General features: G+C 42.7%; 1 protein-coding gene across 7 annotated transcripts; it reads left to right on the forward strand.

Moving 5' to 3' along the window:
- The first annotated feature begins 90 nt into the window (after nt 1-90).
- P4HA2 (prolyl 4-hydroxylase subunit alpha 2) lies at nt 91-27,599 on the forward strand. 7 transcript variants are annotated; one of them, XR_003994082.1, is made up of 17 exons: nt 91-190; nt 1,185-1,286; nt 7,280-7,379; nt 9,034-9,130; nt 11,278-11,429; nt 12,932-13,069; nt 13,837-14,076; nt 15,738-15,946; nt 16,728-16,904; nt 20,726-20,796; nt 21,032-21,131; nt 21,334-21,387; nt 23,873-23,938; nt 25,135-25,160; nt 26,055-26,123; nt 26,550-26,646; nt 27,363-27,599. XR_003994082.1 is itself a non-coding variant. In XM_030503790.1 (17 exons), the coding sequence occupies exons 3-17, from the start codon at nt 7,298-7,300 to the stop codon at nt 27,431-27,433; spliced, it is 1,683 nt and encodes a 560-aa protein (XP_030359650.1). In that variant the 5' UTR covers nt 91-190; nt 1,185-1,286; nt 7,280-7,297; the 3' UTR covers nt 27,434-27,599. The 7 variants fall into 7 exon arrangements, 5 of the variants coding, with proteins under 5 accessions (XP_030359650.1, XP_030359649.1, XP_030359645.1 ...); XM_030503790.1 differs by lacking the exon at nt 25,135-25,160 and adding an exon at nt 23,745-23,804; XM_030503789.1 differs by lacking the exons at nt 23,873-23,938; nt 25,135-25,160 and adding an exon at nt 23,745-23,804.
- The last annotated feature ends 273 nt before the right edge of the window (nt 27,600-27,872 follow it).

Below are 27,872 nucleotides of genomic sequence, written 5' to 3' on the forward strand. Positions count from 1 at the left end.
TCGCTGCACTACGGCGGCGAGGCGGAGCTGCGGGCGGTGCTCCGGACGTGGCGGCGGCTCAATAGGAGCGGGCCGGGGGCGGGCTCGGCCGGGCGGCGGCGGCGCGGCTGGAAGGGCCGGGGCGGTTCTAGAAAGCGGCGAGAGGCGCGGCGGGGCCGGGTGAGCGGGGCAGGCGTCCGGCGGGCTGCAGGTGACATTCCCATTCCCAAGCGCTGAGGGGCCGCGGCGGGCTTGCGGGGGTCGCCCCTGGGAACCTGGGTGCCGGGGCTGGGCGGGCGCTCGGGCGCGTTCGGGGGGCAGCCGGGTGGGAGCTGCTTGGAAAGCGGGCTCCAGCTTCGAGGTGCCGCGGGTCCGTGCTCCCCCGGCCCCCGAGGAGAGTGTTCTCCGGTGCTGGGTGCCCGCGGGTCCGTCCGGCGGCTCGGTGCTGGGTTAACGGCGGGGGCAGCAGCCGGCAGGCTGGCGTGTGCACCCTGCCTCGGGTGGGTCCCGCAGCGTGGCCGGGGGTGCGCGAAGTGACACCCCAAAACACCATCGGGTTTGGGTGAAGAGGTTCGAAGTGGTGTCATTGAAAGCTGTGGCAGGGCTGGTTCCCCTTTTCCTTGCCCCTTGGGTTTAGATGTGACTGATACTACCACTTCTAAAGGTTACTGTGAGTCACTGCAATAACCGGCTGTACGTGCGCTTCCAGCCTGCCGCAGGCTCAAAATTACGCCTTAAGCTTCATAAAGGTGTTGAAACACCACTTGTTCCACTCCTGTGTCACTTTGCTTTAACCTGAGATTTGTTTTCCCAAAAGCACATGCCCTTGTTTTTGTAAAGCACACAGATGTGCTGGGTAAGGAGCCAGCGGAGCGCAGGGGCAGTGGAGGGCAGCCTGGCCTGAAGGCACTGCCTCGGGTGTTACCCCCGCTCAGCTGGGCACAGGAGCCTGCTGTGCCATAGCAATGCAAAACATGCGCTTGACCAGGCAGGAATAACTTTATTTCAAGCAGCAAAAGCTGCCCTTCTGACCTGGAAGCCAGGAGGAAAGAGGATGTGTAAATAAAGACTCTCTGGAGCTGTTTGACCTTGTGATGTTCAATATTCCTAGCCAGGAATCACCTCTGTTCCTCAGTAGTAAGTACTGAAGGTAGGCTTTCGCAGAAGATGTTTTACCTCAGATGTCTTGCTCCTTAATTTTATAGGTGGTCTGTGAGAACGAAGCTGAGCTAAAGTGCCACCAACAGCCCTTACCAGGATAACACTTCACCTTTCTGGTGTTACGGACCTAGGAAATAATCCTGCAGGTATGTTGTAAATATAAAGAGCAACCAATAAGTCATGTTTTACAGGCAAAACGCTGTTCTGCGGTTGTAAATTGGCATTACTCTGACACTAACAGGCATGAATTTTACTTCTTGCTTAAGCCATAATTTCTTGAGATTCATTTTTGTCATGGAGCTAGTCATACTCTGGGAAGCAGTGCAGGAAGCATGAGCCCAGCGTATGATTATGTATTTCAGGGACAGTAACAGCAGAGGGAGCATGATTTCCCAGTTAGTATAAGAAGTTTTTCAGTCTAGGTTTTAAGTCAGGAATCCAATCTGTTTATAATTTCCATGCTGTGCATATTGGCAAACTTCCAGAGCAGCAAGCTGTAAACATAGATGTTTTTCCTATTTTCTGATTTTTGTGTATGGTTTTCTGTATGTCTCAGAAATAAGAATGTGGAATGTGGTATGAAACATGTTCCAGAGTGATCTTGGAGTAGAGTCAATCCCTGCACCTCTGAGATAATGTCTGATTTTAATTAAATTGACAATATTGAGTGAAAGAAACAGTTCACTGACATATAAAAAACCTTTCTAAACAGGAAGATTTTTATGCTATATGAGCACATGAAAGATTATGTGAAGTATTATGGTATAATAAAATTCTGGGCTTTGCACAGTAAAATGCAGTTTAAACTTAAATGACGAAAAAAATAAGCTCTAGTGGAAAAAGAGCATGCAGTCTTGCTGTTTTCACTAACAGCCTGGGGTTTGGCTCTAGGCTGCTTCATATGGGATGAGCTTGCAGATGCTGCAGGGTAAGATGCAGCCAGCTCTGCTGTGCTTTAGACTAGCACAGATTTTCTGGCCTGCTGGAGTGTGGAAGAAACATTCTTTGCTATGGTTTTAAAAAAACCTGTTTGGAGCTAATCAAGATGATTACAGCTTCTAAGGTTGTTCTTATAGTGAAGGGTAACACAAGCCATTCTATACTAGAAGTACATGCAGCTTTGTGTGAATGTACTGTATCTGTGTTAATGTGTGCAAATGAACAACTTGTCCTCCTTTTCTTTTGGGTTGCCTTGCAAAATACCAGGCAATCATGTATTATTTGCTAGGCAATTATAATTGTTTTCAGATGCACATGAAACCCTTTGGCAAGGAAGGTAGTGATGTTAGCGTCAGCTGCTTTGAGCAGCAAATCTGACATGTATTGGAGGAAGGAGCTGGGAAGCAGTTATTTAATGATGAAGAGAAGGGAATTCACTTGCAAGGAGGCACCTAATATTGAAAGGGAGCAATGCTTTGTGTGTCCCTGGGTATGCCTGAAAGCTGGCTCATTGTAGCAAGGTAACTCACTGCATGCTGCACTGGCAGTGTCGTGAATCATGACATGAAATTCAAGATAAAACAGCACGGTCTGGGTGGGATGCTGACAAAGCTCTTTGGGTCAGAGGCATGGTTGAACATTGGAGCATCTGAGTTCATGTGGATGATGAATTTTGGCCCTGAATTGTTTTGAAGTCTTCAGCCAATGGTAAAGGCTTGCTTGCTTAGGGTAAAATTAATTTAGGATTTAATTAATTAAATTAATTAAATTAATTCCTTAGGATTTAATAGTTTAAGTAGTTTCATAGCTGCCATCATGTGCCAGGCATCTCCTGGCTAATGTGTCAGGTAAGACTTCAAATACTGATACAAGCTGGATGTTTTTTATGGCTGCTTTTCTTACAGAGGTATTGCGAGAAGCTCTTCCTTGGCAACATCCTGAAAAATCTGTTTACAATTAAGCCCATTTTTTGGCTCTAAAGTAAAAAATCTTGCACTTTGTTGTACTATAGTTGTATATTTTCCACTTAAATATAATTAGCCTTATCTACAGCTGTCAATACTGATAGCAAGTTGTTGCCTACTTGTGAAGCTCTGTGGAGGAGGAAAGGGATGAAGCCGTCTGCACAGCCAGCTCACTACTTCTCCTGTGTCTGCAAGCAATAAGACAGTGGATGGAAAGTGCTGGCATTTGGAGAAGCCCCAGACAGACTTGCCCTATCCAAGAGTCCAACCTCAAATTGCTGTTTGAGGATGGACTGTTCTTCAGAGCCTGGCGTGTGGGCCTCAACTGTATCTGCACCAAGAATCCATCTGTGGCCTGAGGGGACTCTGAAGTAGTCATTTGCTTGTTAGAGTTCACCAAGATACTTCAAATTTAGAGATGTGGAGGCAGCAATTCTAACAGTGATTTTCCAGGTGTCTTTAATAGCAGAGGCAAGCACAGGAGGCAGCTGTAACCCTTATTTGCAGCATCAGCTTGTAAGTTGTTGCACTGTGGTAGTTCAGACTCTTTTGTGGGGTGAAGAGGTGTGTATGTTAATGTTTCTAGGGCCTCCAGCTTCAGCATGGAGCCTCCTGTCTAAAGGAAGGCTCTGTGAGGATCATGCTCTTGTTCTGTGACATACAAAAGAGACTGCAGCCTATCAGTTCAATCAGAAGTGGGAGCCCTAAAGGGACTGGATGAGTAATGGGTATTTGTTTCCTCTTCTGACCCGAAAAAAAAGTCCTTCCTTTGGCTTGAGTGGGAGCTGGCTTCAATCCCCTGTGATTCAGAGTGGGTGAGAAATTCAGAGTGGGTGAGAAACTGATAACCCTGGCAGATATGCAGGCAACTCTTTTTTTAACTTCAGGTCCATGTCTTTGTATCTTCTTGATTCAGATTTTTTAGAAAGCTTAGTAAAGCATTTGGTCTAAATTGTGGAGAAAAATTCCGTCCTGGTTTATTTTGTCTAGAAGAACCTTTTTCTCTTCTGCCAGTGCTCTCTGAAGCCTGACAGCACTCTTTCCAATGGGAGCAATGATTCACTGCTTATACTCAAAAGGGGTAAAGTGTTCATACTATATCCATTTGGTTAGCTTTTCAGCTCTGCTGGCTGGGCACATTGAAGGGAAGGAAAGGAGCAAAACACTAAATATCTGTTACTGCTCGCAGGGAAGTTTTGTTCTACCAGTGTTGCTGAAGGAGCTTCTCACTACAAGAAGAACTGTCTCGCAGGTAAAGCAGTGGTGTAAGCGCTCATCTCTGAGGTACACATGGCCTTAGGATCCCGGTGCTGATGGCACTTGATGCAGCCTGATGAGCCAGGGTGGTATGCTGCTTGTCCTGGGCTGTTTTACAGCTCCAGCTCAGGACAAGGGGAACTATCTGCTGTCAGTTCCTGCATGGGGGGCGGTTTGTAATCCAAGGTAGACTGAACCCAGTGTCTCTGCCCAGTCTGTTGCAGAGGAATGTCACTATGCTCACTTAAAAGAAAGGAGATCCTAAATTCACGTGTCCAACGTGACGTCTTCTTCATTTGAAGATGCTGCTGTAACAAAGCCAGGAACGTAGGCAATATTTATCCTACACAGACTTCTTACCTGGCATTTCTACGTAACTAGGTTCTTCCATTCTCTGAATAAAACACATTGGCTTTATAAACATTTTTCTCAGTTATTGAGGTAGGAGGTGCTAATGTCTCTTCTGCCTCTTACCCTCTTTGTTAGCAGATGGTTTAGATATGGTGGGGCGGGCATGCATGCGTGTGTGTACGCATACACGCTCGTGCTGTCCACGAATGTGCTTATAGCATCATGCTCATCCTCCTGTAAGTCATTATTTGTGCTGATTCCCCAAATAACAGCTGTGAAAAGAATGTGTACAAACAGCATGAAAGCCCTGCAGCCAGGTGTCCTGCTTGTGCAAGCAAGAGCCTGTTTCTCTGTTTACTGAGGTTTCTGTTTATTGACTCAAGTAAATCTGAGTAGGATGGCAAAGCTGTTAAAGATCTGCTATAAAGACAAGCTGCTAGCTGTAGTAAGTGTTCTTGGCAGATATCCTCAGCCATGAGAAAACATGGTGGGGAGGTGCAGGGCAGAGAATGTTGTGGTGTTTTAACTGGAAAATTCCCTTGTAATTGTTTTGCCAGGCTTTGTGTAGCACATCCAGAAAAGCAGTCAGTGAAACGATGACAGGCAATGCAGATGGACAGTTGTGGCTTAATATATCCAAATTAATGTACTTCCCAAGTGCTTCTGACTTGCTGTGCTTTCTGCTACATCACTTATTGTGGCTTTTAATATTGGCAGACCTCTGCGTGGTACTGTTCATTCAGCTTTACTCAATTCTCAGATTACCCATGTACTAGTTCTGAACTAACTTAAACAAGCAGTTTGGGAATATGTGGTTTGCAGGGGGGTGAGAAACAGAAGAGGGAAAGAAGACTTTATTATGATGCTGTGAGACATTTTCCTGCTTACTCATGCTTGCAGACTGTTGTGGTGAATGTTTCTGATTGCTTATGTAGGCTTCCAAAGTAATTCAAAGAATAATTTAAAAACAATCATCTTGCTGTGTGATAATACAGAGAAGAGAACAGAGCTCTTAGTAATGTTCTTAGCGATGGTTGTATCACTGATGGTGTGTTATAGTCAATGTGTTTATATTCAATGTGTTTTCCTTCCTTTTTCCCCTCCATTGCCCTTTCTCTTCAGATTTAAGTGATTCCATTTTGCTCCAAATAGCTGCCTGTTGGTTACTGTAATTGGAGTAAGAGCAGGTTGCAAGCAGTTGCTTCCAGCCATCAGTTCTATAGAATCCCAGATTGGTTTGGGTTGAAGGGACCTTAAAGCTCCTCCAGCTCCAACCCCCTGCCACGGGCAGGGACACCTTCCACTAGAGCAGGTTGCTCCAAGCCCCTGTTTCCAACCTGGCCTTGAACACTGCCAGGGATGGGGCAGCCACAGCTTCTCTGGGCACCCTGTGCCAGCGCCTCAGCACCCTCACAGGGAAGAGCTTCTGCCTCAGAGCTCATCTCAGTCTCCCCTCTGGCAGGTTAAAGCCGTTGAAAAGTTTGCCCAGTTACACTGGGAAGGGAAAATAAATCAATGAGTTGAATTAAGGTGAGCAGTTGTCATCTTCCTTTTGACACCGTGTGTGTGCATGGGTGTTGGGAGAGCTCGGTGTTCACTGGGCATCAGTGCTTATATGTGGGGGCTGGCCGTGGTGGTTCCTGCTCAGTGAACAGGCGGCTCTGGGGTTAGCAGTGGGCTGCTCCAGATGCAGGGCAGGCTCCTCATGAATTTCCTGGAAGAGGCAGTCCTGGCCATCAGTCAGATCTGCCAGGAAAAGTACAGCTCCCCAGAGGCTCTTCTGCGCAGACCTTGCAGCCCTGACTTCGCTCGTCCACCACCTGCCTGTCTGCTCAGATGGGCTTTCCCTTCGTGCCCTTGGTGGGCTGTGCTCTTGGAAACACAACAGTCTGCTTGCAGCCACCGTCTTGAGGGCCTGGGTTTCAAACCTGGCACAGCCTTTGAAATTCAGAAGCCATGATGGCCACGTCCAGAGGCCAATATGCTGGGATGACGCATCTTGAATAAGCAGAGCTGGAAATTTCACTTTCAACTTTTCCAACCACCGCTGCCACACTACAGAATGCTCTGTTTCTCTATTTGGCTTTCCCACTATTTGTATTTCTAGACAGTTTTTATATAACTGAGTTTTACAGCATGTTACAAGTCTGACCATTTAATTTAGCCTTTTATTATTATTGGAAGAGAAATCAGCCTTGTGTACTCTCTTATTTTCCAGCTATAGTTATGCATGATGTGGAAGGCATTGAGCTGCCCTTGCACAAGATCTTGTTCTCACTATCTCAGTGGACGGTAGACTCCTTCCATTACTTCTCTCATGTGGGCCTCCCATGGGCTGCAGTGTCTTCCATGTAAATCCCAAAGAGTATAACAGATAGCATTTGAAACTGTTAAGTAACAGGTTCTATGCTTGAAGATTACTCTTTTTTTCAGCTTTACTGATTAGAATTCAGTCTTTCAAGTACCTAAATAATTTTCCGTGAGGATGAAATGACACAAGATGAAGATCTTAGAATCATGTGATGGTTTGGGTTGGAAGGGACCTTAGTTCCAACCCCCATGCCATGGGTTTTTTTCCTCACAAGTTAATAATTTTTACTCCTCATTTTCCTTTTAATTCGTTACAGGTTTGAGCTATTTGGAAGATGAAGCCCAGGCTGCAGTTGGTGTTCTTTACCTGTATTCTCTTGATCTGGCACACAGAAGCTGAGTTCTTCACATCCATAGGTATGGAAAGAACCAACGCACGATGTTGTGATGTAGTTAATGCAATTGCTAGTTTCAAACCCTGTCTGCATTAGGAAAAGCCATCCTTTTGCATCCTTAATGCTGTTCTGCGTCGCAAGTCTTGCATCAGTGCGACGTTTGCAGTTGACAGTCACAAGGTGCTGTTACTCATGATATACAAGTCTCTGGGTGCTCTGTCAGTAAAATAAGACAGTGCCTGTGTCTTAAGAATTATGCACCTGCTGCCATCCTGAACAGAGCACAAACCTTCTGCTAAAAAGCTGAGTCGTGGATGTGATTTGTGAAAAGAATGGAAGTGATAAAGATGTAAAATATTTTCTTTGGCAGAAGCTGAAATCTCCTGTCTTAAAGTTGGAGTTAGATGTCAGAAGGGAAAAATTAACATCCCACTTGTGTTTTGTAGGACCTGAGTAAATCCTGAGGAATTCACATTGTTATAAATGTTGAAAATAAATTGTCAGTTCTTATGTTTGAATAGCTGTGGTAGAACCAAGTATGATTGTGGTAGAGCTTAGAAATAAGCACAAATGGAGTTGTCTGCTGTGATTTGGTCTAATGTTTTCCTGTGGAATAGTGTGGGGAGTTCTCCCCTGTAAACATGTTGGAGATTAACTACAACTGGCTGTTCTCCAGAACATGCGTTGAGCTTGGTGGAACTGCTTGTGAATGGCAAAACTCAAAACTCCTGATGGTTTCTTTTGCACTGCTGTGTGGAACCGCTCAGCTGGAGCAAGGCAGGGTGGTGTTTCACTACCAACCTCCAGCACATGCTCCCCTGCTCTGGAGTCGGCTAAACAGTATTTAACTACATGTGTATTAATTGGCTCTCTTTTCCTAAAATACATAGCTTTTTGTACGAAGTCTCTGTGAAGGATCACCTTTTCTTTACACTTACCTGTTTCTGAACCTTCCTTAACACTGGAAATAGCGCAACCTGCTGACTTCCATCTACTTAATTGTGCCTCATTAATAATTACTTTGGAATGCTGGAACTAAAGCTGTGGCTGCAGCTGTAAATCTCATCCAATCTTTCAGTGGTTGGTCTTTGAAATCAAAGTTTGTCATAGCAATTAGGATTGACATGCCAGCAATTACCACTAATGCTCATCAAGAGAAAGTGTGTATGTCAGTCTATAAATGTTAGTCTGAAATTCCTCTGTACTTAATGTTGTGTTTACACAGTTACTCATATTGAAAAGCTGTAATTTTAAGTGATGCCAATGGTTAAGCTAATAATTTAATAGTGTGACCCAGTCTGTATCCAAAGCATCTGTTCTACATATAGCAACTACTTGGATCTTCTGTTGCTTTCGTTCAATAGCTGTATTAATGTCAAACCTTTCTTTTGAGTCTTACATACAATTGGAGTACTAAAAGTAATTCAGAGGCAGTGGAAGGGTCACAGCAAAACTACATGAGCCGTTGAAGGTGGGATTTTAAAAGCCTCTTGAAGTTTTTGAACATCAAGGCTGTGTGTATAACAGCTTTTGTGGCTTATGGGCACTGAAGTGCACACCCTTGTCTGTTTTGTGGTGATTTTAATGGCCCTAAAGCATTTCAAGTCTGTCTTCTGTGCTGTTGGAAATTGTTACTTTTTTAGCTCTGATTAACATTTGCTCACTCCTGTTTTTAGGTCAAATGACAGACCTGATTTATGCGGAGAAGGACTTGGTACAGTCTTTAAAGGAATATATCAGAGCAGAAGAGAGCAAGCTCGCTCAGATTAAAAGGTAGGGGGAGAAGTTTGTGTAATGAAGGGTGATAAAGTGGCTCATCTGTGTTCAACCACACCACACCTTTGTCACCGCTCTTTGCTGCTAGATCTTGTTAGTACTTCCTCAGTAGTTAATCACAGTGAGACTGTAGGTACTAACTTGCTTGTAATTCCCATAAACCTGCAAAAAGGGGGCCCTGCTTCAGATTTCATTTAGACTTTGTCTCCTTGCTTAGGAACTGTCTGCTGGGCTCTTCCAACTCTTCCCTGTCCTTGTACCATTACAGCGCTTCTCTGGAGAAGGAGAGGCTTCTTGTCAGGAGAAGCTTCTCCATGTGAGTTGAATGCTTCTGAGTACCAGTGCTCTGTGCTACCTGTGGTAGCACTGCTTATAATGGCAAAGTGCCAGTGGCATCTTGTGGAGTGCACACTAAATCCCTGGCTTCTTTCCCATGTTGGCTTTACCCTCAGGGACAGCTCTCTTGCCTTGTTCTCCTCAGTTGCCAACCTGGCTACAGCCTGTCTTGGACATTATCCTGATTGCTTAGATCACTTGAAAGGCTCTTGCTGACAAGCAAAGTTTTCTGTGTCCCTTAGGAAGACTGTTAGTACTTGCAGCTAGATAACTGTTATCTAATGGGGCATGACACTAGAATATTATAAATGAGGTCCAGATTTGGAAAAGCTGAGTGCCTCTAAATAGAGCCATGCTTTCCAAAGGATTTCCAAACTCCAGGCTATACGTAGCAGTTTGGTCTCCCTCTGGGGTTGTAGGGTGGGGATGGGGCTAGAGTGGGGTTGTAGGGTGGGGATGGGGATGGAGTACTACAATGATAGGAATTCCTTGTCACTTGTGTACACAAATGTTCATTTCTTTAAAAGCTGCCCTTCTGAGGTGAAGCAGTATCCAAATATTGTGAAAGAGAATGTCAGTTCAATCTGGGTATAAACTGGTCTTTAAAAGTCTCTTTTTATGGCTTGATGTATGCAAGTGCTTTTTTTAATGTGTTAAACTTTCAGTTGGCTTGTATTTGTAAGCAAGACTGTTCTATCATGGTGTCAGTATTTGAGCACCCCGCTGCTGTATGAGGCATATGCTTTGTAACAGAGGTGCTAAATTTCCTCATTTGAACATGGTAACACATTCAGTATTTTGTCTGTTAGCTCCAGAGGTGTGTTTGTGATTCAAAATCACAGTTGGATGTAAAGAGGATAGAAACTGACTGTATTTACTGTGTGCAAAGTAAATATTAGAAGTAGTGAAAGTTTACATTAAAAAGGAGTGCAGGTGAGACTGGTTTTGTGGTGTTAACCTGGTATCCCTGCCAAGGAGCTCTGGGAGAGTCATCTCTTGTTTTCTATTGCGACATTGTGGTGCAAAGGAGCCAGGTAGTCTGACAATAGTTACTTGTGCTTATGTAAAGCTGTTCGTAACCATAGTTCATTCATGTTTTAAGGAGGTTGAGATTACAGGCCCAAAGGGGATTTCCTATGTTCAGTTATTAGCTTATCTCAGCAGTGTTTGCTTCCTTTCTAAGTACTGCAGAGAGGAGCACAGCTTGGCCGCGTGTTTGTGTTAAGGGATAGTATGAAGGACAACAGAAGGAATTCTCACTATAGTATCAGCATCATAGTTGGTGGTTCAAATGGGCTATAGCACAGAGAATGAAGATTCCCACTACTGCTTTGAAGCTGACTGCAGTACAACCTAGATGACTGACAGCACTGCTACTGTGCTGTGTGAGGGCTTCCAGTCTGAAAATTGAAGCTTATGGTTTAGTTTCCACAAAGCTAAAAAACTCTTGGAGTTCCATTTATGCTTGTAATTTTACTAAGAAATAAATGACACAGTGATTGTTTGCTATATATTATCTTTTGAAGTGCAGTATGCTGGAAACTGATGGCTAAGACTTGTTGCGAGATGATCGTGCTGTAGTAAGGCTTAAAGTAATAAGCAGGGAAACAAATACCTTTTAAAATAAAAATACTGTTATAAATAAATCAGTTGTATTTCACTTTATCCTTGTGAAGTTGAAAGCTTGAAAGCTGGTTATGATGGCAAAAACAGCAATAAATTTATTTTAGTGTAATTAGAATGACTTAAGAAGGAAGACATGCATTCATAAATTGTTCTCAGCCTGAGTTGTACGCTTATTATTCCAGCTGGGCTGAAAAACTGGATGTACTGACCAGCAAGTCAACCTCAGATCCAGAAGGGTACCTGGCACATCCTGTAAACGCGTACAAGCTGGTGAAGCGTTTAAATACTGACTGGCTGGAATTGGAAAACCTGGTTCTTCAGGATACAACGAATGGTAAGGAGTTACAGGGGAGAGGATAGCAGGAGGTAGCCTTACAACAGAGTTGCTTATCCTTGTATTCTGGAAAGCTGCAAATGCAGCTGTGGCTTAAATATTATTGCCAAGTTTGTTTGAAATTTAAACTAAGGACTGGCTCTTGTTTGCTGGTTACCCAAGTGAGTGAAACCTGCCACTGAAACACATCTCGGTGAAGATTTAAAGAAGGTGTTGCTGGTTTTGTTTGAGGAAAAGGGAAGAATAGGATATGCTGAAGTTGTCAGCTGTGTTGGCAACTATTGTTTTATCCCTGATCTTGAGCTTTATGTTCCTTTATATATAAACTTATTCATCTACTTTCCCAGTATGTTGCTTCTCTCGGTGACCATTGTTTTTTGACCACATTGATCAGTAGATAAGATTTAAGAAATCAAAATGAGACACATACTGAATTACTGGAGGAATTTGCATCAGCCCCAGCATTAAGAGGTGGCAGATGTTGTAGTCAGTCTGTTGATGACAGGATAATAAAAAATTGCTATCTATAAATCTGTCCTTCTAAATCAAATATTTCCATTACTCATCTTTGGTTTTGCATCATATTGTCAAAGTGTCTGCCTGAATTTCCTTCCAGAGCTTATTTTTTTAAATGGAGGTTTATTTTCACTGGACTCTGTGTAAGTAAGGGAGAAAAGGCTATGTTTTTAGGCAGAACACTGCATGTTTTCCCTTTCTACTCTGCATATGCCAAAGTTTAGGTAGTTGGAAGTTTTTTGCAGCCAAGGTTTTTATTGCTTTTTGGAATAGTAATTCTAGATGGAAATAAAGTACTCAATTCTATCAAGTACTTCAGTCTAATTCTTTTTCTAAAGGTGTCTTTTGCCACTTCTGCTTGCTGTATGACTGGAAATGGCTGGGTGGTTTTCCTTCAGTTGATGGCCCCCACATCTGCCCAACCAGCCTGCTGCATAACCTTGATATGTTTATGTTGTGCACTTAATTCCATTTCTAAGAGTCTCCTGGTCTTACTTCTCAGGTTTAAAAGCCTCTCACTGAGTAAGGCCTTACTCTTACTTAGGGGATCCTGGATCCGGGTTTCTGCCCCCTGAGCTGACATTTGAGGTGCTGGAGTACAGAGTCTGAAATCATTATCTAGTGCTATGATCTGCAGTTGTCTATGTGGATATTGCAAGAGAACTGCTGAAAGCTGTTAAGTTTTCATGCTAAAATGAGACAAGAAAATGAAGATCGTTAGATTCACATTGTACTTTAGTGATTGTGTGGCACAAGAAAACTGAGGGGTTTAGATATTTATCCTTTATCTCTTGCTCATGAGCTGTATTCTCAAAATGGGACAGAAAAGAATGTTTTTATAACTTGAGAGCCTAATAAGAGGCTTTAAGTCTGGATTATTTGCATCTCAATTCCCAAAACAAAGCAGATGTTTCCTCTTCTGTGTTAATCTGGTACTGATACTTATTCACATGTTGAAAGTAACATCTTTCCCTTTCACTGCAAAGGCTTTATTGCAAATCTTACAATTCAGCGTCAGTTCTTCCCAACGGAAGAGGATGAGACTGGAGCTGCGAAGGCCCTGATGCGCCTGCAGGACACGTACAAACTGGATCCTGAAACACTCTCTCGAGGCAACTTACCAGGTAAGTGCACAAAGGGCTCTTTTCCTTTACAAGGAAGGAAGTGGTCTTCCAATGAGGCTTTTGTTAAGTAACTGTGCTCCTGTTCTTTATCTGTGAAATGGGGATTAATATTTTTTGCCACAGAAAGATGTTTTGGACAATCCATAGGTATATTGGGATGATTCAGTGTTTTGGCAGCTGAGCCCTGATAAATGTTGCTGCTGCTTGTGAGAGACTTACTGGAGCAGGCTATGGTTGCTAGCAACACACTGTTTAAAACTGAATAGGCTTCATTAGAGAGTGGGTAGCTGAGCTGACAAAACAGTTTTAGTTATTATATGTAAGTTATTAACAATGAACTTAATTTTAAGTCTTACCTATGCATCTGCTCAGCTGGAGCAACTGGAAATCAGTGCAGATACAGTCAAATGGATACCCAGTTTGCCTAAATAACCATCAGCTTGCTTAAGCACAAATTTGCATCTCCAGTAAAGAGCAAACAAACCAGCTCTGTACGTAGTCAGGCTTCTCTGATCATCTAACAGTGTTAATTCGTAGGTTCAGTAAAACCTGTTAAGCTGTTGGTCTGCTCTGCCTTTGTCTATAACACAATAGCTTGACACTGTAATTTCTATGTTAAACTTCTCTCGGTTTCCAAAGGAATTAATGCCACAGAACTAGGATAGAATTTAATCTTTAACTCTGAAGATTGTCTTTTAGAACCCTTTTTGGATGATAAAAGTGTATTTACTGATATTCCTTTTAATATGCTGTCTTTCTGGTTTCAGGAACAAAATATAGGTCCTATTTGACAGTAGGTGACTGCTTTGGTATGGGGAGGACTGCTTACAATGATGGAGACTACTATCACACAGTACTCTGGATGGAACAAGCCTTAAAACAACATGATGAGGGGGAGGATACGAGAGTCAGCAAAGTGGAGATCCTAGATTATCTCAGCTATGCTGTTTTCCAGTTTGGGGATTTGCACAGAGCCATGGAGCTTACCAGGCGGCTGATATCTCTTGGTAAGAACAAAAGACCTGCTATTTGAGCACTGGGGAGTGTTGCCAGCAGCAGAGCCAAGAACAGCCATGGGTCCATATGGCTGAGCTGACTGGAAGGGTGTCCTGCCAGATGACTTATAGGTCCTGGAAAAGAACACAGTCCACTTATACATGAAATGTCTTTAACGAGCTATCTTATAGTCTGTGCTCTTATTACCTAAGATCAGATGTGGGTCTGGCTGCAGGACCTATGTGCTTTGCTTCGGTGTCCTGAGATGTGTTTGGTCAGGTTGTCTGAAGTGGCAATCAAGGCTACCACAGGTTTAGACAGTGCTGTATCTTCTGTGAAAGTCCTACTGACTTCACATATTCCTCTTGCTTCCTCAGTATGGGTATTCTTTGAAGCCAGAAGAATACTTTGCCTGAGCTCTTAGAGTATTTATTACTGAATACTCAGATTGAGTTTCTTAAAACCTCCTTGTATCTCTGGTCTGTTTCTAGCTGTCTCTTGAGTAAGCAAATAAGCATTGCTTCCTGTCCAACATTGCCTGCTTCCTGCATTGGAAAGGTTTAGCCTCCCCAATTAGAATTAACATCTACTGTGTTATGCGTTTGTGTTTCTTAATCAGTGGTGGTTCTTACTTTAGATGTTAATTGCATCCTGAGCGTGGGTGAAGCCTTTCTATTGAAAAATGTATCAGTAGTTTCTGCAGACACTGGGATTCATAGATTAAAATGTACAAGAATATGAATATTGAATGTAGCTCCCTCTGCAATACAGTTTAGCACTGCAACAGAATGTAAATCCTTATCAGCACCAAACAGTGAAACAGACTTGGCAGTCCCCCTGGGAGCAGCAGCTTCCTTTGCTCTGGCTCAACTTCCTCATCAGGCCACTATTAGCCTGAGCTCTAATGAGCGGTTATTTCAGTGGCCGCCTGGGTTAGTTCCATAAGATAAACACAATAAACTTGGGAGGGTCAGAAGGGAAAGAAACTGTTCTAGGTGCAAGTGTCCAGAAGCATTGGTGAACAGTGAATTGTTCCTTCTTGGTTTTGCTGGGTAAAGATCTGATGATTCATACCAACATCATTAGTAAATTACTAATGGTAGGTCCAGTGATGTTAGTGATGCAGGATACCTCCTGTGTAATCCTGTTACAAACATCTAGAGATGGATGCTGGGGGTGGGCTGTTAGTGGTTACACACGTGTCCGGGCTTCCTGACTTTGGAGTAAGTCTTTGGGACTGAAGTCTGTGGCTGGGACTCCACAGTGCTTGATTACAGCATGTTTGTGCAGTGCAGATGAGAAGCATGGTGGAGAGGAGGGGTGCAACAAGTGGACTAGCTTAATCTCTGCTTATCTTGGGAAGAATTTGACAGAAAAGTTGAGAGAAAAGCAGGGATGTGAAGACCAAAAACTCCTTCTCTTTTTCTTGGAATACAGGTTTTGTGATGAGTCCTTCTGGAAAAGATTCTTTTGCAGACTATGCCTGCCTTTTCTCTGCAAAACCAAACTTCCTGGTGCTGGTTTTTAGTGCAGACAAGCCAATGCCTTTGGTTGCCTGATAGTGCTTTAAGAAGGGGAGAATTATTGCTGTCTTAATACAAAGACTTGTTTGTCTTAACGGTTCCTGAGATTGCTTAAATCACTGATTCTGTCTGGTTTTCTTCCCATGAAGACAGTACTCATGAGAGGGCAGGCAGTAATCTGCGGTACTTTGAGAAGTTGCTGGAAAAGGAGAGAGAGGAGGAGGAGAAAGAGAAGTCAAACAAGACCATGACAACAACAGAACCAGTGGTGCAAAGTGGTGCCTATGAGAGGCCTCTTGACTACTTGCCAGAGCGTGATATCTATGAGGCCCTTTGCAGAGGTGAAGGGGTAAAAATGGTAAGAGAAAGGCAAGAATTTCCTGTCTGCTGCCTTTACACGAGGGTGATTGAGCTTGGTGGGACATGTGAAGTTTTTCTTTCTGTGAAGCTGTTTTTCTAAGAAAAAAATAATGTAGCTCTGCCTGGATTGAGATTTGTATCTTATATCTTGGCCTCTCTACCTTTAGCAGTTAATCCTAGACAGAAAAGCAGTTCTCAGCTGTACCTCTTAAAGGTCGCTGGAAATTGATTCTCCTCAGTCTGTCTGCTCAGCCATTTCACATGCTGACTGTACAGATGCACTAGCAGGCTTTTTCCATGGAGAGCTGGTTACGCTTTGCCACACTTCAGAATCGCTTTATTCCTTCCTTTTTGCATCTTAGAAATGTCCTTCTGGGGTGATTGTTTCAACTAACCAGTCTCCAGTGCCTCTTGACAAATACAGCTTTAAATTCTCAGTGCAGGGAAAGGAATCAATTCCATCTGCATAGTCTTAATTATAAGAAGCAGACTTTTTTTACAGCTGGCTGTTTGTGTAGTTATTTGCTTAATCTGTAACCTGGTTTAATTCTCTGAAAGGTTAGTGTTTCAGCTGGTGCTCAGTAGTATCTTGAGTGGTGTATGGGTTTTTATTTGCAGTAAATTGCTGAATCACTCATGCTTACCTCTTAAGTTTGCTGTCAGCTGATGGCTTTTACAGTGTTTGCGGCATGAAGCTTGCTCTCTTCTTGTGTCTTGCCTGTTTTAAGTTCAGGAAAAGTGATTGAACAAACAATGTATTGTTTGACATTTTGTTCCAGACACCTCGAAGACAGAAAAGGCTGTTTTGTAGGTATCATGATGGAAACAGAAACCCTCATCTGCTCATAGCTCCCTTTAAGGAAGAAGATGAATGGGATAGCCCTCATATTGTACGATACTATGATGTCATGTCTGATGAGGAGATTGAGAAAATTAAACAACTAGCTAAGCCAAGGGTAAGTTTTCCCTCTTCAATCTCACTAATGACTGCTAATTCCATGCTTTAATCTCTTAGTAAAGACTAGGCAAAGGATTTGAAAGATCTGGTTTCATACTACAGATGATACACTGCAGCTGTGAGCCTAAGGGGAACGATTTCGAAACTGCCTGGTGATGTAGGACCATAAAGCCCAGGCTCCTGAAGGTATTTATGCATTGTTGCACTTAATTATGCAAAGTTCTCAGTAAATGGCTTGGAAACCTTTTAGGAAACCAGGGATTAGACCTGTAAAATAGATGACTGGTTGTCTTACAGTGATAGGAGAGGCGTGCAATATACTTAAGTCTGCCTTCTGAAATGGAGCTGAACTTCAAAACAAAATTAAAGCCCAAAGCCCAGCAGAAGTGGGATGAAGTGTTGGTTTTAAGTTGTGCTACAAGAATAGCTAGAGTTCTTTCTTTTGCGGGGGGACGGGGGTTGTGGGTTTTTTGGTTAGGGGTTGTTTTTTTTTTTGCGTGCTTCAGGTAACCTGGAATCCAATGCTTCTGTTTAAACCATAGCCTAGACCTGCACAGAGGCAGGCACTTTAGATGCCGTGGTGTATCCATGGGTGGAACCATGGCATTCTCCTGAAGCCACACACAGCTTTGTTGGGAATAATGTGATGCAGTTAACACAGAGCTCTTAAATAATTCCTGATCTTGGACTTGGGAAGGTCAGAGTACTTGTGAGGATGACTGCACAATGCAATCATTCTCCCAGAGCACTTTAGGTCTGACTTTTCCACCTAGATATGCTGGTATGCCAAGCATAGATCCAACTCAAAGGCAGCAGCTTTGAGTAAGAACCCTACATCTGATGTAATTCCTGTTATTCATGATGTGAATTCTAATGACTGCACAGAAAAAAGCAGCTAAAAAATGCAAAGCTAGTAATTATCTTGTCTGTTTTTTCTGGAGGTGGGATTTCCTGTCTGTTCCTTTTCTGGCAGAAGTATGACAGTGTGAGGTTGGTTGTAGATGCTACACCTTGCACTGTAAGACAAGCATGTAAAACTAAACATTTCCATTTTTATAGATGAATGGTTCATTTTAGCACTCTTCCAGCTCCTGCTATGAAATGTGGTACTAAAATTCTAGTCAAGAATTACCCGTCTGTATGTAATGTAAACATAAATGGTTAGCAGCACTTTGAGAAACTGAATCTTCCTAAGATCATTAATACTGTGGGTTGCTTGTGACACTGGACTTCCATGACTACCAGCCAGCTATGGGAGTGTTGGCAGAACACTTCTGTCTTGGGGAGGACTCACACCTCTGTAAATGAGAGATTTTTTTTTTTTTCTATTACATCATACTATAAAACTTCAAGAGCTTCAGATAAAATGGAAATATTTAAATAGAACATATCACTTAATCTGTTTTATCAAATTAAGCACACTCTAAGGCAGCTATTAATTTTTTTGGTTTTCCCTTTTTGTTCAAAGTTCTGTGGAAAGTCTTAAGTCTTGTTCACTAGTAATATAAGCAAAACTCAATGTGAGAGGAATTCTTCATATAATCTAGCGTAGAACTGGGATGAGACCCTGTAGGAGGTTAATATCATAGTCTTAAGAGTCACATTAAAGTTTTCAATTAAAAGAAAAGCACTCATTTTCTCTAAACTCTTTTCTAAACCTGTCTGTGGCTCAGCTGCAGGAATAGCTTTAAATTCTACAGAACTGCTGAAGGAATGGAAAGTGCAAGCCCTGTGCTGAGATGGTTCTTAATAAATACAGCTTAATTTCAGCCAGGAAATTTTAGTTAGCAATCATGGAAGCTCTCAGACAGAACTCTGAAGTAGTATGTTAGTTTTGGGCTCAAAGATGAGCACTTCCTTTGTTCTAAAATGCATCTGCAAGAAATTTCTCCTTTTGGGTCTGAGCACTTTTGACATTATCTGCACTTCACACTTGCCAACACTTCTTGTTTTGTAGAGAAACAACATCTGTATATGATTGAGAGGAGCTATATTCAAGTTGCTTTGCATGCTTGTTTTGCAAAACGCAATCACTTCTACTCCAGTGCCAAAAAGCAGTTCCAACTTCTCAGGCAATACCTCAGAGGTGACTGGGGTGGGTCAAGAGATTTCTGAACTCTATTGGAGCGTGCAGCATAGGGACAGGTCTGCTGTGAAAGTATGAGAAGCTTATTCTCCAAATTCTGGGTGCTACCTGTAATACAGGCATGAAGAGGCAAAAGTAAGGTGTGGAGGGGGTACACGCACCTTTGAGTGCTGTAGGATTTCAGAAGGAAAAGCCAATGGGGCACATGCTAAACTAGATGCAGACTCTAAGAGGAAGACTGGGTGAAGCTTCTGACCAATCCAGTGCGTTGTGATTCTTCAAAGCCCAGCAAACGTGTGGTAAAGCTGCTTTCTCCACCCTGAGAGAGGAAGTTTCACATTTATCAGTGAGGTATAGATTGTATGTCTTAAATGAAGAAGCCTGCCTATCAGAAAGAGGAGATGTGGAATAATAACGAATGTGGTCAGGCTTGGTTTAGTTCTGATTTGTTTAGATCAAATGCTAGGTGCAGAAATCATGCAAGCGTATACAAGCTTGAAAATGGCAGCAGAATGAAAAGTCTGGGAAGTGAAATTATATCCCCAAAGCTATGCTTCGTTGTACAAGTGAAGAACAAGATTGTCAGCTTGGCTCTTCTGTTATGATTTATGCAGAAGAAATCTGGAACAAAATAACGGTGAGTCAGAGTTGCAGCAAGAACTGTGCCAAGAGCTCTTGTATGGGGGACAAGACAGTTGACATGGATTGTAAATCTGGCTGGAGGCTTACTTGAGGAAAAATGAAGGAAATAATGACTGCGTGCTCTGAAGAAAACACAGCTAAAAAGGCTTTCTGTGACCTATAATCAAGTGGGAAGGAAGGAGGCATGATTTAAAGTGTGGTTTGCAGGAGTTAAATTTAAATGTGGTCTGTGTTTACAGTCAAAGGAGTGTCCCAGTTCTTGTTCTCAGCTGCAAGAAAACCAAAGTGACCCATTGTGTGATGCTAGCACTAGGCCATCGCTTTGACACCACAGCAAACCTCAGCAGCTTTGCCAAGTTCCAAACTTTTCCTACAAACGTGGTGATGTGGCTGACTGGTGATACATAACTCACTGTTTAAGATGTGTAGGTGGACTGTGCTTTTGCAGAGTTACCTCCATAATGTAATAACATGTCTCAAACTGTCTCTGTGAATTCGATGTTCCAGGCGTCTTCCAACAGGAACATCTTGAGCATAGGAACACTGAGAGTTGCCCTCAGGAGTTTTTTACCACTGTGGATTTGTCTGTCCCATAATTTGTAACTTGTTCTGTGAAAGTTTTCACGTGTTACTTTTCATCTGAGAGCGTGGTTGGGTGTTTTCAGTCCATGTGAGGAGCAGGCTGGTTAAATTCATGGAGTATCCAAAGATTTTCTCTTTGCCAAGAACTTGAGCTTCTTAAGTTGTTAACTCTTGTTGTTCCCTCTTGTTAATATTGAGTGCAGCTGTCTAAAAAAGTACCTTCAAAACCTGTTCAGCAAGCAGTACTCATGCATTTAATGAATATCATGGCTCGTGCAGTCAGTCAGATTCTTTTTCGAGGATCCAATGCCAGTTATGGGTTGCATTTGTGTTTCTGCATGTACTGTACTAGGATGAAATCAGACCAAACTAGGTTGGAGCTATAACTTTCATCCAGTGATATACTGAAGTTTGGCAAATCAGGTGTTGATTTTGGTTAATATGAGAGGAAATTATTTCCTATCCTGTAGTTGATGTGTTTCTTCCTGCTTGGGATTTTTTTGACACAGCTGGCACGAGCCACAGTACGTGATCCCAAAACCGGTGTCCTTACAGTGGCTAGCTACAGGGTGTCGAAAAGGTAAGTAGAGAGAAGAGTTCAGCTCTAAGGGTTTTGTGCTTAATGCCTGTCATCAGCTACCTACAGCTGAAAGCTTGAACTGCTTTGCATGTAGCAAAAGCTTCCTCAACAAATGCATGGTAAATGGTTCTTTCAGCTGTCTGACTGAGGGCAGAAGAATCCTTCTGCCTTGGGAAAGGTGGTGGTGTGGTTGGCATTCCAAAATAACATGTTTCAATCCTTCCTTTGTCCCTAGCTCATGGCTGGAGGAAGATGATGATCCTGTTGTGGCCAAGGTGAATCAACGAATGCAGCAGATCACAGGGTTAACAGTGAAAACAGCTGAACTGTTGCAGGTTGGTACATTTGGGTTGTTTCTCAGGCATGTACCTCATTTCTGGCAAGCTAGAGAGAAATTAAGTGTGCCATAGATAACAATCTTGCCACAAAGTGCTGTTTCTCAAAGCGCGTTTTGGATTTCTGGAGAGCAAATGCTGTCTTTTGCAGCAGTCCCTTGCAGTTCAATGGATGTCGATGCTTCTTTCTTCCACACTGTAGGTTGCCAACTATGGAATGGGAGGGCAGTACGAGCCACACTTTGATTTTTCTAGGGTAAGACCACACTTTCAATTATTTCTTACTGGGGTAGGGAGGGGGAACAGGATGTTTAGAGATGAAACTGTTGAAGCTCTTTTCTGTTAAAACACTTAATGGATAGCCCTGTTGCATGGACGGATTATGACTTTTGAAAAGCCTTTGCACTGCCTTCTCTGCTGAAAGTTCAAGGGAAGAAGGAACAAATCTGCTTGCTTATCTTGGTTCCTTGCACAGTATGGAGGCACTAAAAGATACACTCAGATATGCTCTTTCCATTACTTCATTTGGAAACTGAGGTCTACAAGCCCTGGGTTGTGAGCCTGTTTTTCCATTAGGCTTCTGAGTTCAGCAAGGTTGTTTTGAGTCCTCCTTTGGAGGATATTTTAAAGCACTTTCCTGGAGCTGGCTGAGGAGGAGATGTCCTTCTATGTCCCTCCAAAAAGTAGCTGTTACGGAAATCTCCATGGGTCATGGAGGCCTTCTAAGGCAAAACCTTTAGCGTGGCTGCAGCTATAGCATCTGAAGAGGGTTTGTTGGGTTCAGGAGGGCAGTGCTACAGGGAGCAGAACTTGCAGCTGGTGGGTGCCGGATCCACACTAGGCACTAGAGGGCTCTACCTGGCTGATAACAGCTCTGGTTTGCTGCGAGTGAGGAGAAAAGAGGAACAGATTGTTAATTGTTACCCTAGAACAGTTTATGAACATGCTAATCATACTGACCAGCCACGGTGACTGGTAACTTCGGATATAAAATCCACCTAATGCCTTGGTTTCCAGCAGATCCATGTCATTTCAATGGAATCTGGCTTAATTCAGGCTGTTCCAGTGGTTTTACGTGGTAGAAGGGATTGCTGAAGCCAGAGCACAACCCGATAATTGAGTGCAGAGTTGAAGCCACCCAACTTAGCACTGTTTAAAATAATAAAAACAAAACAATCCTGAGCTTCAGCACTGTGGAAGCTCATATTCCTTAGCTTTGGCCTGTTGAGAGAATTTTCCTGTTAACTTGAAGACTGCTTCATTTCCCGAGTCAAGCAAATGCTCTTAAATTATCTTCAGAGCCTTTGAACTCGAGGACCTCAGCTGTCAAACTGGCCAGTGTGGGCTTAACTTTTGGATTAGGCAGCTGGGGCAGAGCTCCACTTGGAACGTAACCTTGGCTGCAGGCATGAGTTCAGGGAGTCGTGGAATTTGCCATAGCTGTAGACTGGTCCTCCAGGCTCTCTGTGCATCACAGATTTTCAGTATGGAGTTACAGAAGTACTGCTGTGTCTCCCCATCTCCTGAGCAGCCTTGCAGCTTTTCGTTCCCTTGCAGTTCACACAGGGACACGTTAGTAGTTGCATATTACAACTTTGAGAGTTTGTTGGCTGCTCGAAAGTTAGAGAAGTCTTTTGCTGTTGAAGTTCAGATGTTCACGGGTGGACCTGGATACATCTCAGTGCTTTTAGGTTGTCTCAGATTGAATCTGCATATGCAAATACAAGAGTCTTGGGTTTTTATGAACCCATTTCAGGAAAGACATTTTATTTCTTGAAATACACGTTGAGTAGATTGAGCTATAACACCTTAGAGACAGCGGCTGTGGTTTTTCTTTGCTGTTTGTCTTTAATACTGGTTTCTTCTTTTCTTTAAATGTTAAAGATTATGGTTTTGTGGAGAAAATTGCACCTTAACGTTTCCTGGCTGAAATTACTTCCTATTAGCAATGTAAATATACTTTTAATTGCATTTACAAAGGGGAGACACACACACTGGTATTCTAGATGTTCTTTCCGCTTTGAAACTAGCACCAACGTGATCTCGTACTTCAACAAATAAAACTCAGTGTTTCTTACAGAATAAAGAGAATTTGATTTTTTTTGATGTGGTGCTTAGTCCTAGATAAGTAACCACCTAAAAGAAATTCGGTATTACTATTCTGCTATTTTGCCTGCTGTCAAAACCTGCATTTTCTTATGACAGTATTTAAGTCACTTCTACATCTACAAGAATCAAGTATAGTGTCTAAAGCCACTGAAGATGAGTTTTTCATATTCACCTCAGTTGTTGACTTTGGATCACTGTCCAGTACAGTAATGGCCTGTTAACGTTACTGGGATAACATCTGCCACAGGCCCTGAAAACCTTGCTTCTACTCTGCCCTAAGAACTGCTTCAGTGCTACTTCTCCTTATAGCATTTGAGTGCTCTGTGCATGCAGTTATGCACCCTGGCTGTGATTTGTAATGGCTTTAACATTGATCTGTATCAATAGTCCCCTTTCAATTCCAACTCTTTAAATTGGGCTTAAGGATCTCTCTGCAGAGCTACACATATGTAACTCTAGTGTGAGCCTGTTTGGAACTTGGGTTAAAGTTGTTGTCTGTTACAGCGACCCTTTGACAGCACACTCAAATCGGAAGGAAATAGGCTAGCGACGTTTCTTAACTATGTAAGTACCTCTGTTTGTCTCCTGTCTGTGAGCTTGAAGTTTGCAGTTATTCTCATTTAATTTTATAGAAAGATGAGCCAGATGCTTTCAAGCGGTTAGGGACTGGAAATCGTGTGGCCACTTTTTTAAACTATGTAAGTATAATGATCCTTTATACGTTAAGTGTCACTTTAGCAGCATCTTGTTTATTACAGCTTGTGCAGTGGTTATTTGTAGAGATTCCCTAGCATCTGGAAGCAGGGATTTCATTGTTCTTGCAGCATCAGGTGCTGTCCTGTCTGAGTTGGGAGAATTCTGGTGGTATTTAACCTCTTTAACCTCAGAACAGAAAATTTGAATATAGGACCTAGCTTCCCCTATTGGGGAACTATACTATCCCCTGCTATTAAATCTGTGTCTTTATTGGATTCCTGCTGATGGGAGAGGAGAATTTGGCTTATTTCTCAAAGGCAAGTGCTTGGGGTACTCGTGGTGTGCTGCTGAGAGCTTGACCATCAGCCACTTTGAGATGGTCATGTTCTTCCACCACTGTTTGACAGCATTTGATGCTGTGGTCTGTCAGCCTCTGTTTTAGCTGTTTGTCAAAGCTGGAGTCACTCTGGCGTAGCTGTTGCTTCAGCAAATGAAGGAGACATAGCTAATAACCTTGGAGCAAGTGGGATATGAGTGCAGAATTGAAAAGGTTCAGTAGTTGCATGCATGGTACAGCCTCCAGACCATGTACACGGGAATCAAACAGAACCGCCACTGATATGAGTTGGCCTAATGGTTTCACGGTAGTCTTCTGATATTTTGTCAGCCTATACTTACCAGTAATTAGGATCACTTAATCTTCTTGGTCTAACTTTTGAGTGATACAACTTCAAATTTAAAATCCTGTGATGAATGTTTATGGCTGAGCTGGTATTTTGTGTGAAATGCAGCTCAAGCCAACCAGAAATACCTTCCAGTTGATACGGCAGGGGGAGGAAATAATCTCCCAAACAAGAATCCAGATAAGATGGGTAGCTGTGCAAGTCTGCTGCAAAAAAAGACTTTCATTTCAGATTGTCTCAATCTGTATTTTGTTTGTTTCTCAGACTTTTGGACAAGCCTTAGTTGAAAGTGAATGATCTGCACCTTATTCTCTGCCAGTTGTACATGGTCAAAGGCAATTTACCCTTGTATGTCCTGTCTAGAACATACCGTACACGTACCAACACCCTTACTAAAAAGAGTGGTTGTGTTGCTGAGACGTAGCTATTAACTTGCGAAGTTGCATGCACATGCTTTCTAGTTGGAAGGGCCAGAAACCTGTGCACCTATGGCATCTTATGCCCTTTTATTGTAGGTACCAAGCAGGAGGACACCAAAGTGGTAATAACATCTGCTTTAAACAGAAATTCAAGTTACAGTAGAGAATGTGGGGACTTGGGGAGTGTATTAATAGTAGTTCTGCTGTTTTAAGTTTAGTGGGAGCTGGATCTGACTCATTTGTTTCTTTTAATTAGAATTTGATCAAAAACTTACTGAAATCAGTGGAAAGACTTTATATTTTTAAGGAGTGTTTCCATGAACTTCGGTGGGGTTTGGATCAAGTCTGGAATTTGTAGTGAATCCATTGTTACTGATTAATTCAGGAAGGTTAAATCCCTTCCAGTGTAGAAGGGCGAAGGATAAAGATACATGCTTTTCTTTAGAGTCATATAGCTGTATGTATTGAAGCTTGCAATGCATAAAGCACTTGAAGTGGCATAACATCACTGGTGAACAGCAGAGAATCAGTGCAGAAAGTGAGGTTTTCTAATAACTTTTGTAGGGTTTGAAGTGGTTGACCAAGATGCATGAACTAAATTACAAACATCAGTTCCAAAGACATGGTTTCAATTTATGAGGAAACATGTGGTTTAACAGACACTTGTTTTCCTAATTGGGTCATAAACCAGAATGAAATTCTTGAAGCTGCCCGTCTCTGAATCCTCTCCCTTGTTCTAGAGCAGTATTTCATTAACACTGCAGGTACATAACTTCTGGCGGCTGACTGTCCAATGGATTATATATAGTCTAGACGAAATGCTGAACAAAAGCCATGAATAGCATGCACTGTTACTTCTGCAGTTCATGCTGGTGGAAGAGCATCCTTTCCTCATCAGTGCCTCCATAGAGGTGCGAGCAGGAATCTCTGTCAGGGCTTGGGGCACTCTAGCTTGTGGGACTGCATATACGAAAAGCTTTGTAAATGGACAGAGTTTGTGGACTTTGTTTTCTCAGATGAGTGATGTAGAAGCTGGAGGAGCTACAGTGTTCCCAGATTTTGGGGCAGCAATATGGCCCAAGAAGGTAAGTCTGAATGTGTTGGCTTGATTTCTCCTTTCTCCTGATAGTCTCATCTTCTTTACAGTTCAGCATCCATTTAAAAGTCACTGATGTGACAAAGTGCTGTTTGCTGCATCTTGATGGACAGGCAGCTGTGTATCTAGGCAGCTCTAGCTGATCTTGTAGTCTGCAGAGGTGCTTCCTTTGCTTTACAATGTGTAATATGAACAGTGTCTACATAGAGCTGTTGTTAAAAACTTGTATTCAAGTAGAACTCTCTGCTCTGACCATGGCTGAATTCATCGAGTGGGACTAAGGGTTTCTTCACGTCTTGTCAGTGGTGGCCTATGTTAAAATGCTTTCAAGGCATTTCCCTACTCCCCCTTACTGTAACCTGAATAATTCTATTGTCCAGGTTCTGACTAACCCAGGTCTGGTTTCACTTTCCAGGGAACAGCAGTGTTTTGGTACAACCTTTTCAGAAGTGGTGAGGGTGACTATAGAACAAGGCACGCAGCTTGTCCGGTACTAGTAGGGTGTAAATGGGGTAAGTAATACTCCTTTAGGAACAAAACTTGTGTGTGTGCAGAGCCAGTGACGTACTGACCCCCTTACAACAGCTTTTAATAACCTGGGTGTTGCTGTTTTAACTATTGGAGTAATTTGGCCATAATGAGAACTCCCCCCATCAGTATCGTGTAGTATCAAGCAGCTGCATTGTTCGGCTGTGGCTTCTATAGTGAGTTTGTGTCAATGACAGCACAAAGTGTGTAAGAATATCCCTGGATTTGTTAGGGTATCAGCATCAGGATGACTTGAATTATCACTTGACTAGAGTCAGGTCTGTTCCTTCAAAGATTTGTGCTTAGCTTTGACTGCAAAAGGAGGAGAGCTCCTACAAGATAAATGTGAATGTCTGACACTGGGGATTTCCGCTAACTGCTGAAAGCTTCTCAAGCTTCATGTCATCCCATACACATCTCCTCAGCCTCCAAGGTATTCCCCTGGAGTGCCAGACCTATAAATACCAGACCCAGAATACACTGCTCTGTTACTCTTGATCCCAGAATTGTGCAATTGGAAAGATATTTTCTTCCCCAGCCCTTTGCATCTTCCTATGTCTTTCCCATGGATGGGTAGAGAAGTATAAGCAGAGATGCTCAGACTGCAAGGTGCAATTTTACTTGCAGTAACCATCTGGGTTGCGGTGATGCACGCACTGGTTACATGGTGGTAATTAATTTCACATCCTTATTTCCACAGTGTCAAACAAATGGTTTCACGAAAGAGGAAATGAGTTCTTAAGACCTTGTGGGAGAACAGAGGTTGACTGAAACCCAACCTGCTGCAGGCCTTTGTCTCCTTTTCTACTGTTGTCTGTTGCAGTTCATTTCTAAGAAATGATCCATCTTTTTCTCCAAGAGTCCTGGCACTTTACCAAAAAAAGAACAACAAAATATGTAACACCAGTGAAAGGAAGTAAATGGCATTGTTCACACACTTGTGTCTTGGTTGCTGTTATTTCCATGTCCCCCCTGCCTTCCGCCCTCCCAGCTTTCTCTGTAGTAGTGGTGCATTCGGTATGTTTGGGTGCCTGGTCTTGTGCCTTTTGTACCTCAGAAGATTTAGATGTTAAATATTTCTTTGAACCAAAGTTGGTTTGGGGTTGTTTTTTTAATTTTGTGTACATGTTGATTTTATTGTATTTCTATGGATCACAGGTTTTGAATCAAAAATAAATGTTCTTTCCATAAAGTGATTCTCTATTCTGTG

This window comes from Strigops habroptila, chromosome 12 (assembly GCF_004027225.2).
Source record: "Strigops habroptila isolate Jane chromosome 12, bStrHab1.2.pri, whole genome shotgun sequence".
Taxonomy (NCBI): domain Eukaryota; kingdom Metazoa; phylum Chordata; class Aves; order Psittaciformes; family Psittacidae; genus Strigops; species Strigops habroptila.

Coding starts and splice junctions, on each gene's coding strand:
- P4HA2 (XM_030503790.1), top strand. CDS start 7,298: ATGAAGCCCAGGCTGCAGTTGGTGTTCTTTACCTGTATTCTCTTGATC. Junction 16,905..20,725: donor AACAACTAGCTAAGCCAAGG/GTAAGTTTTCCC, acceptor TTTTTGACACAG/CTGGCACGAGCCACAGTACG. Junction 23,805..23,872: donor TAGCGACGTTTCTTAACTAT/GTAAGTACCTCT, acceptor TTAATTTTATAG/AAAGATGAGCCAGATGCTTT.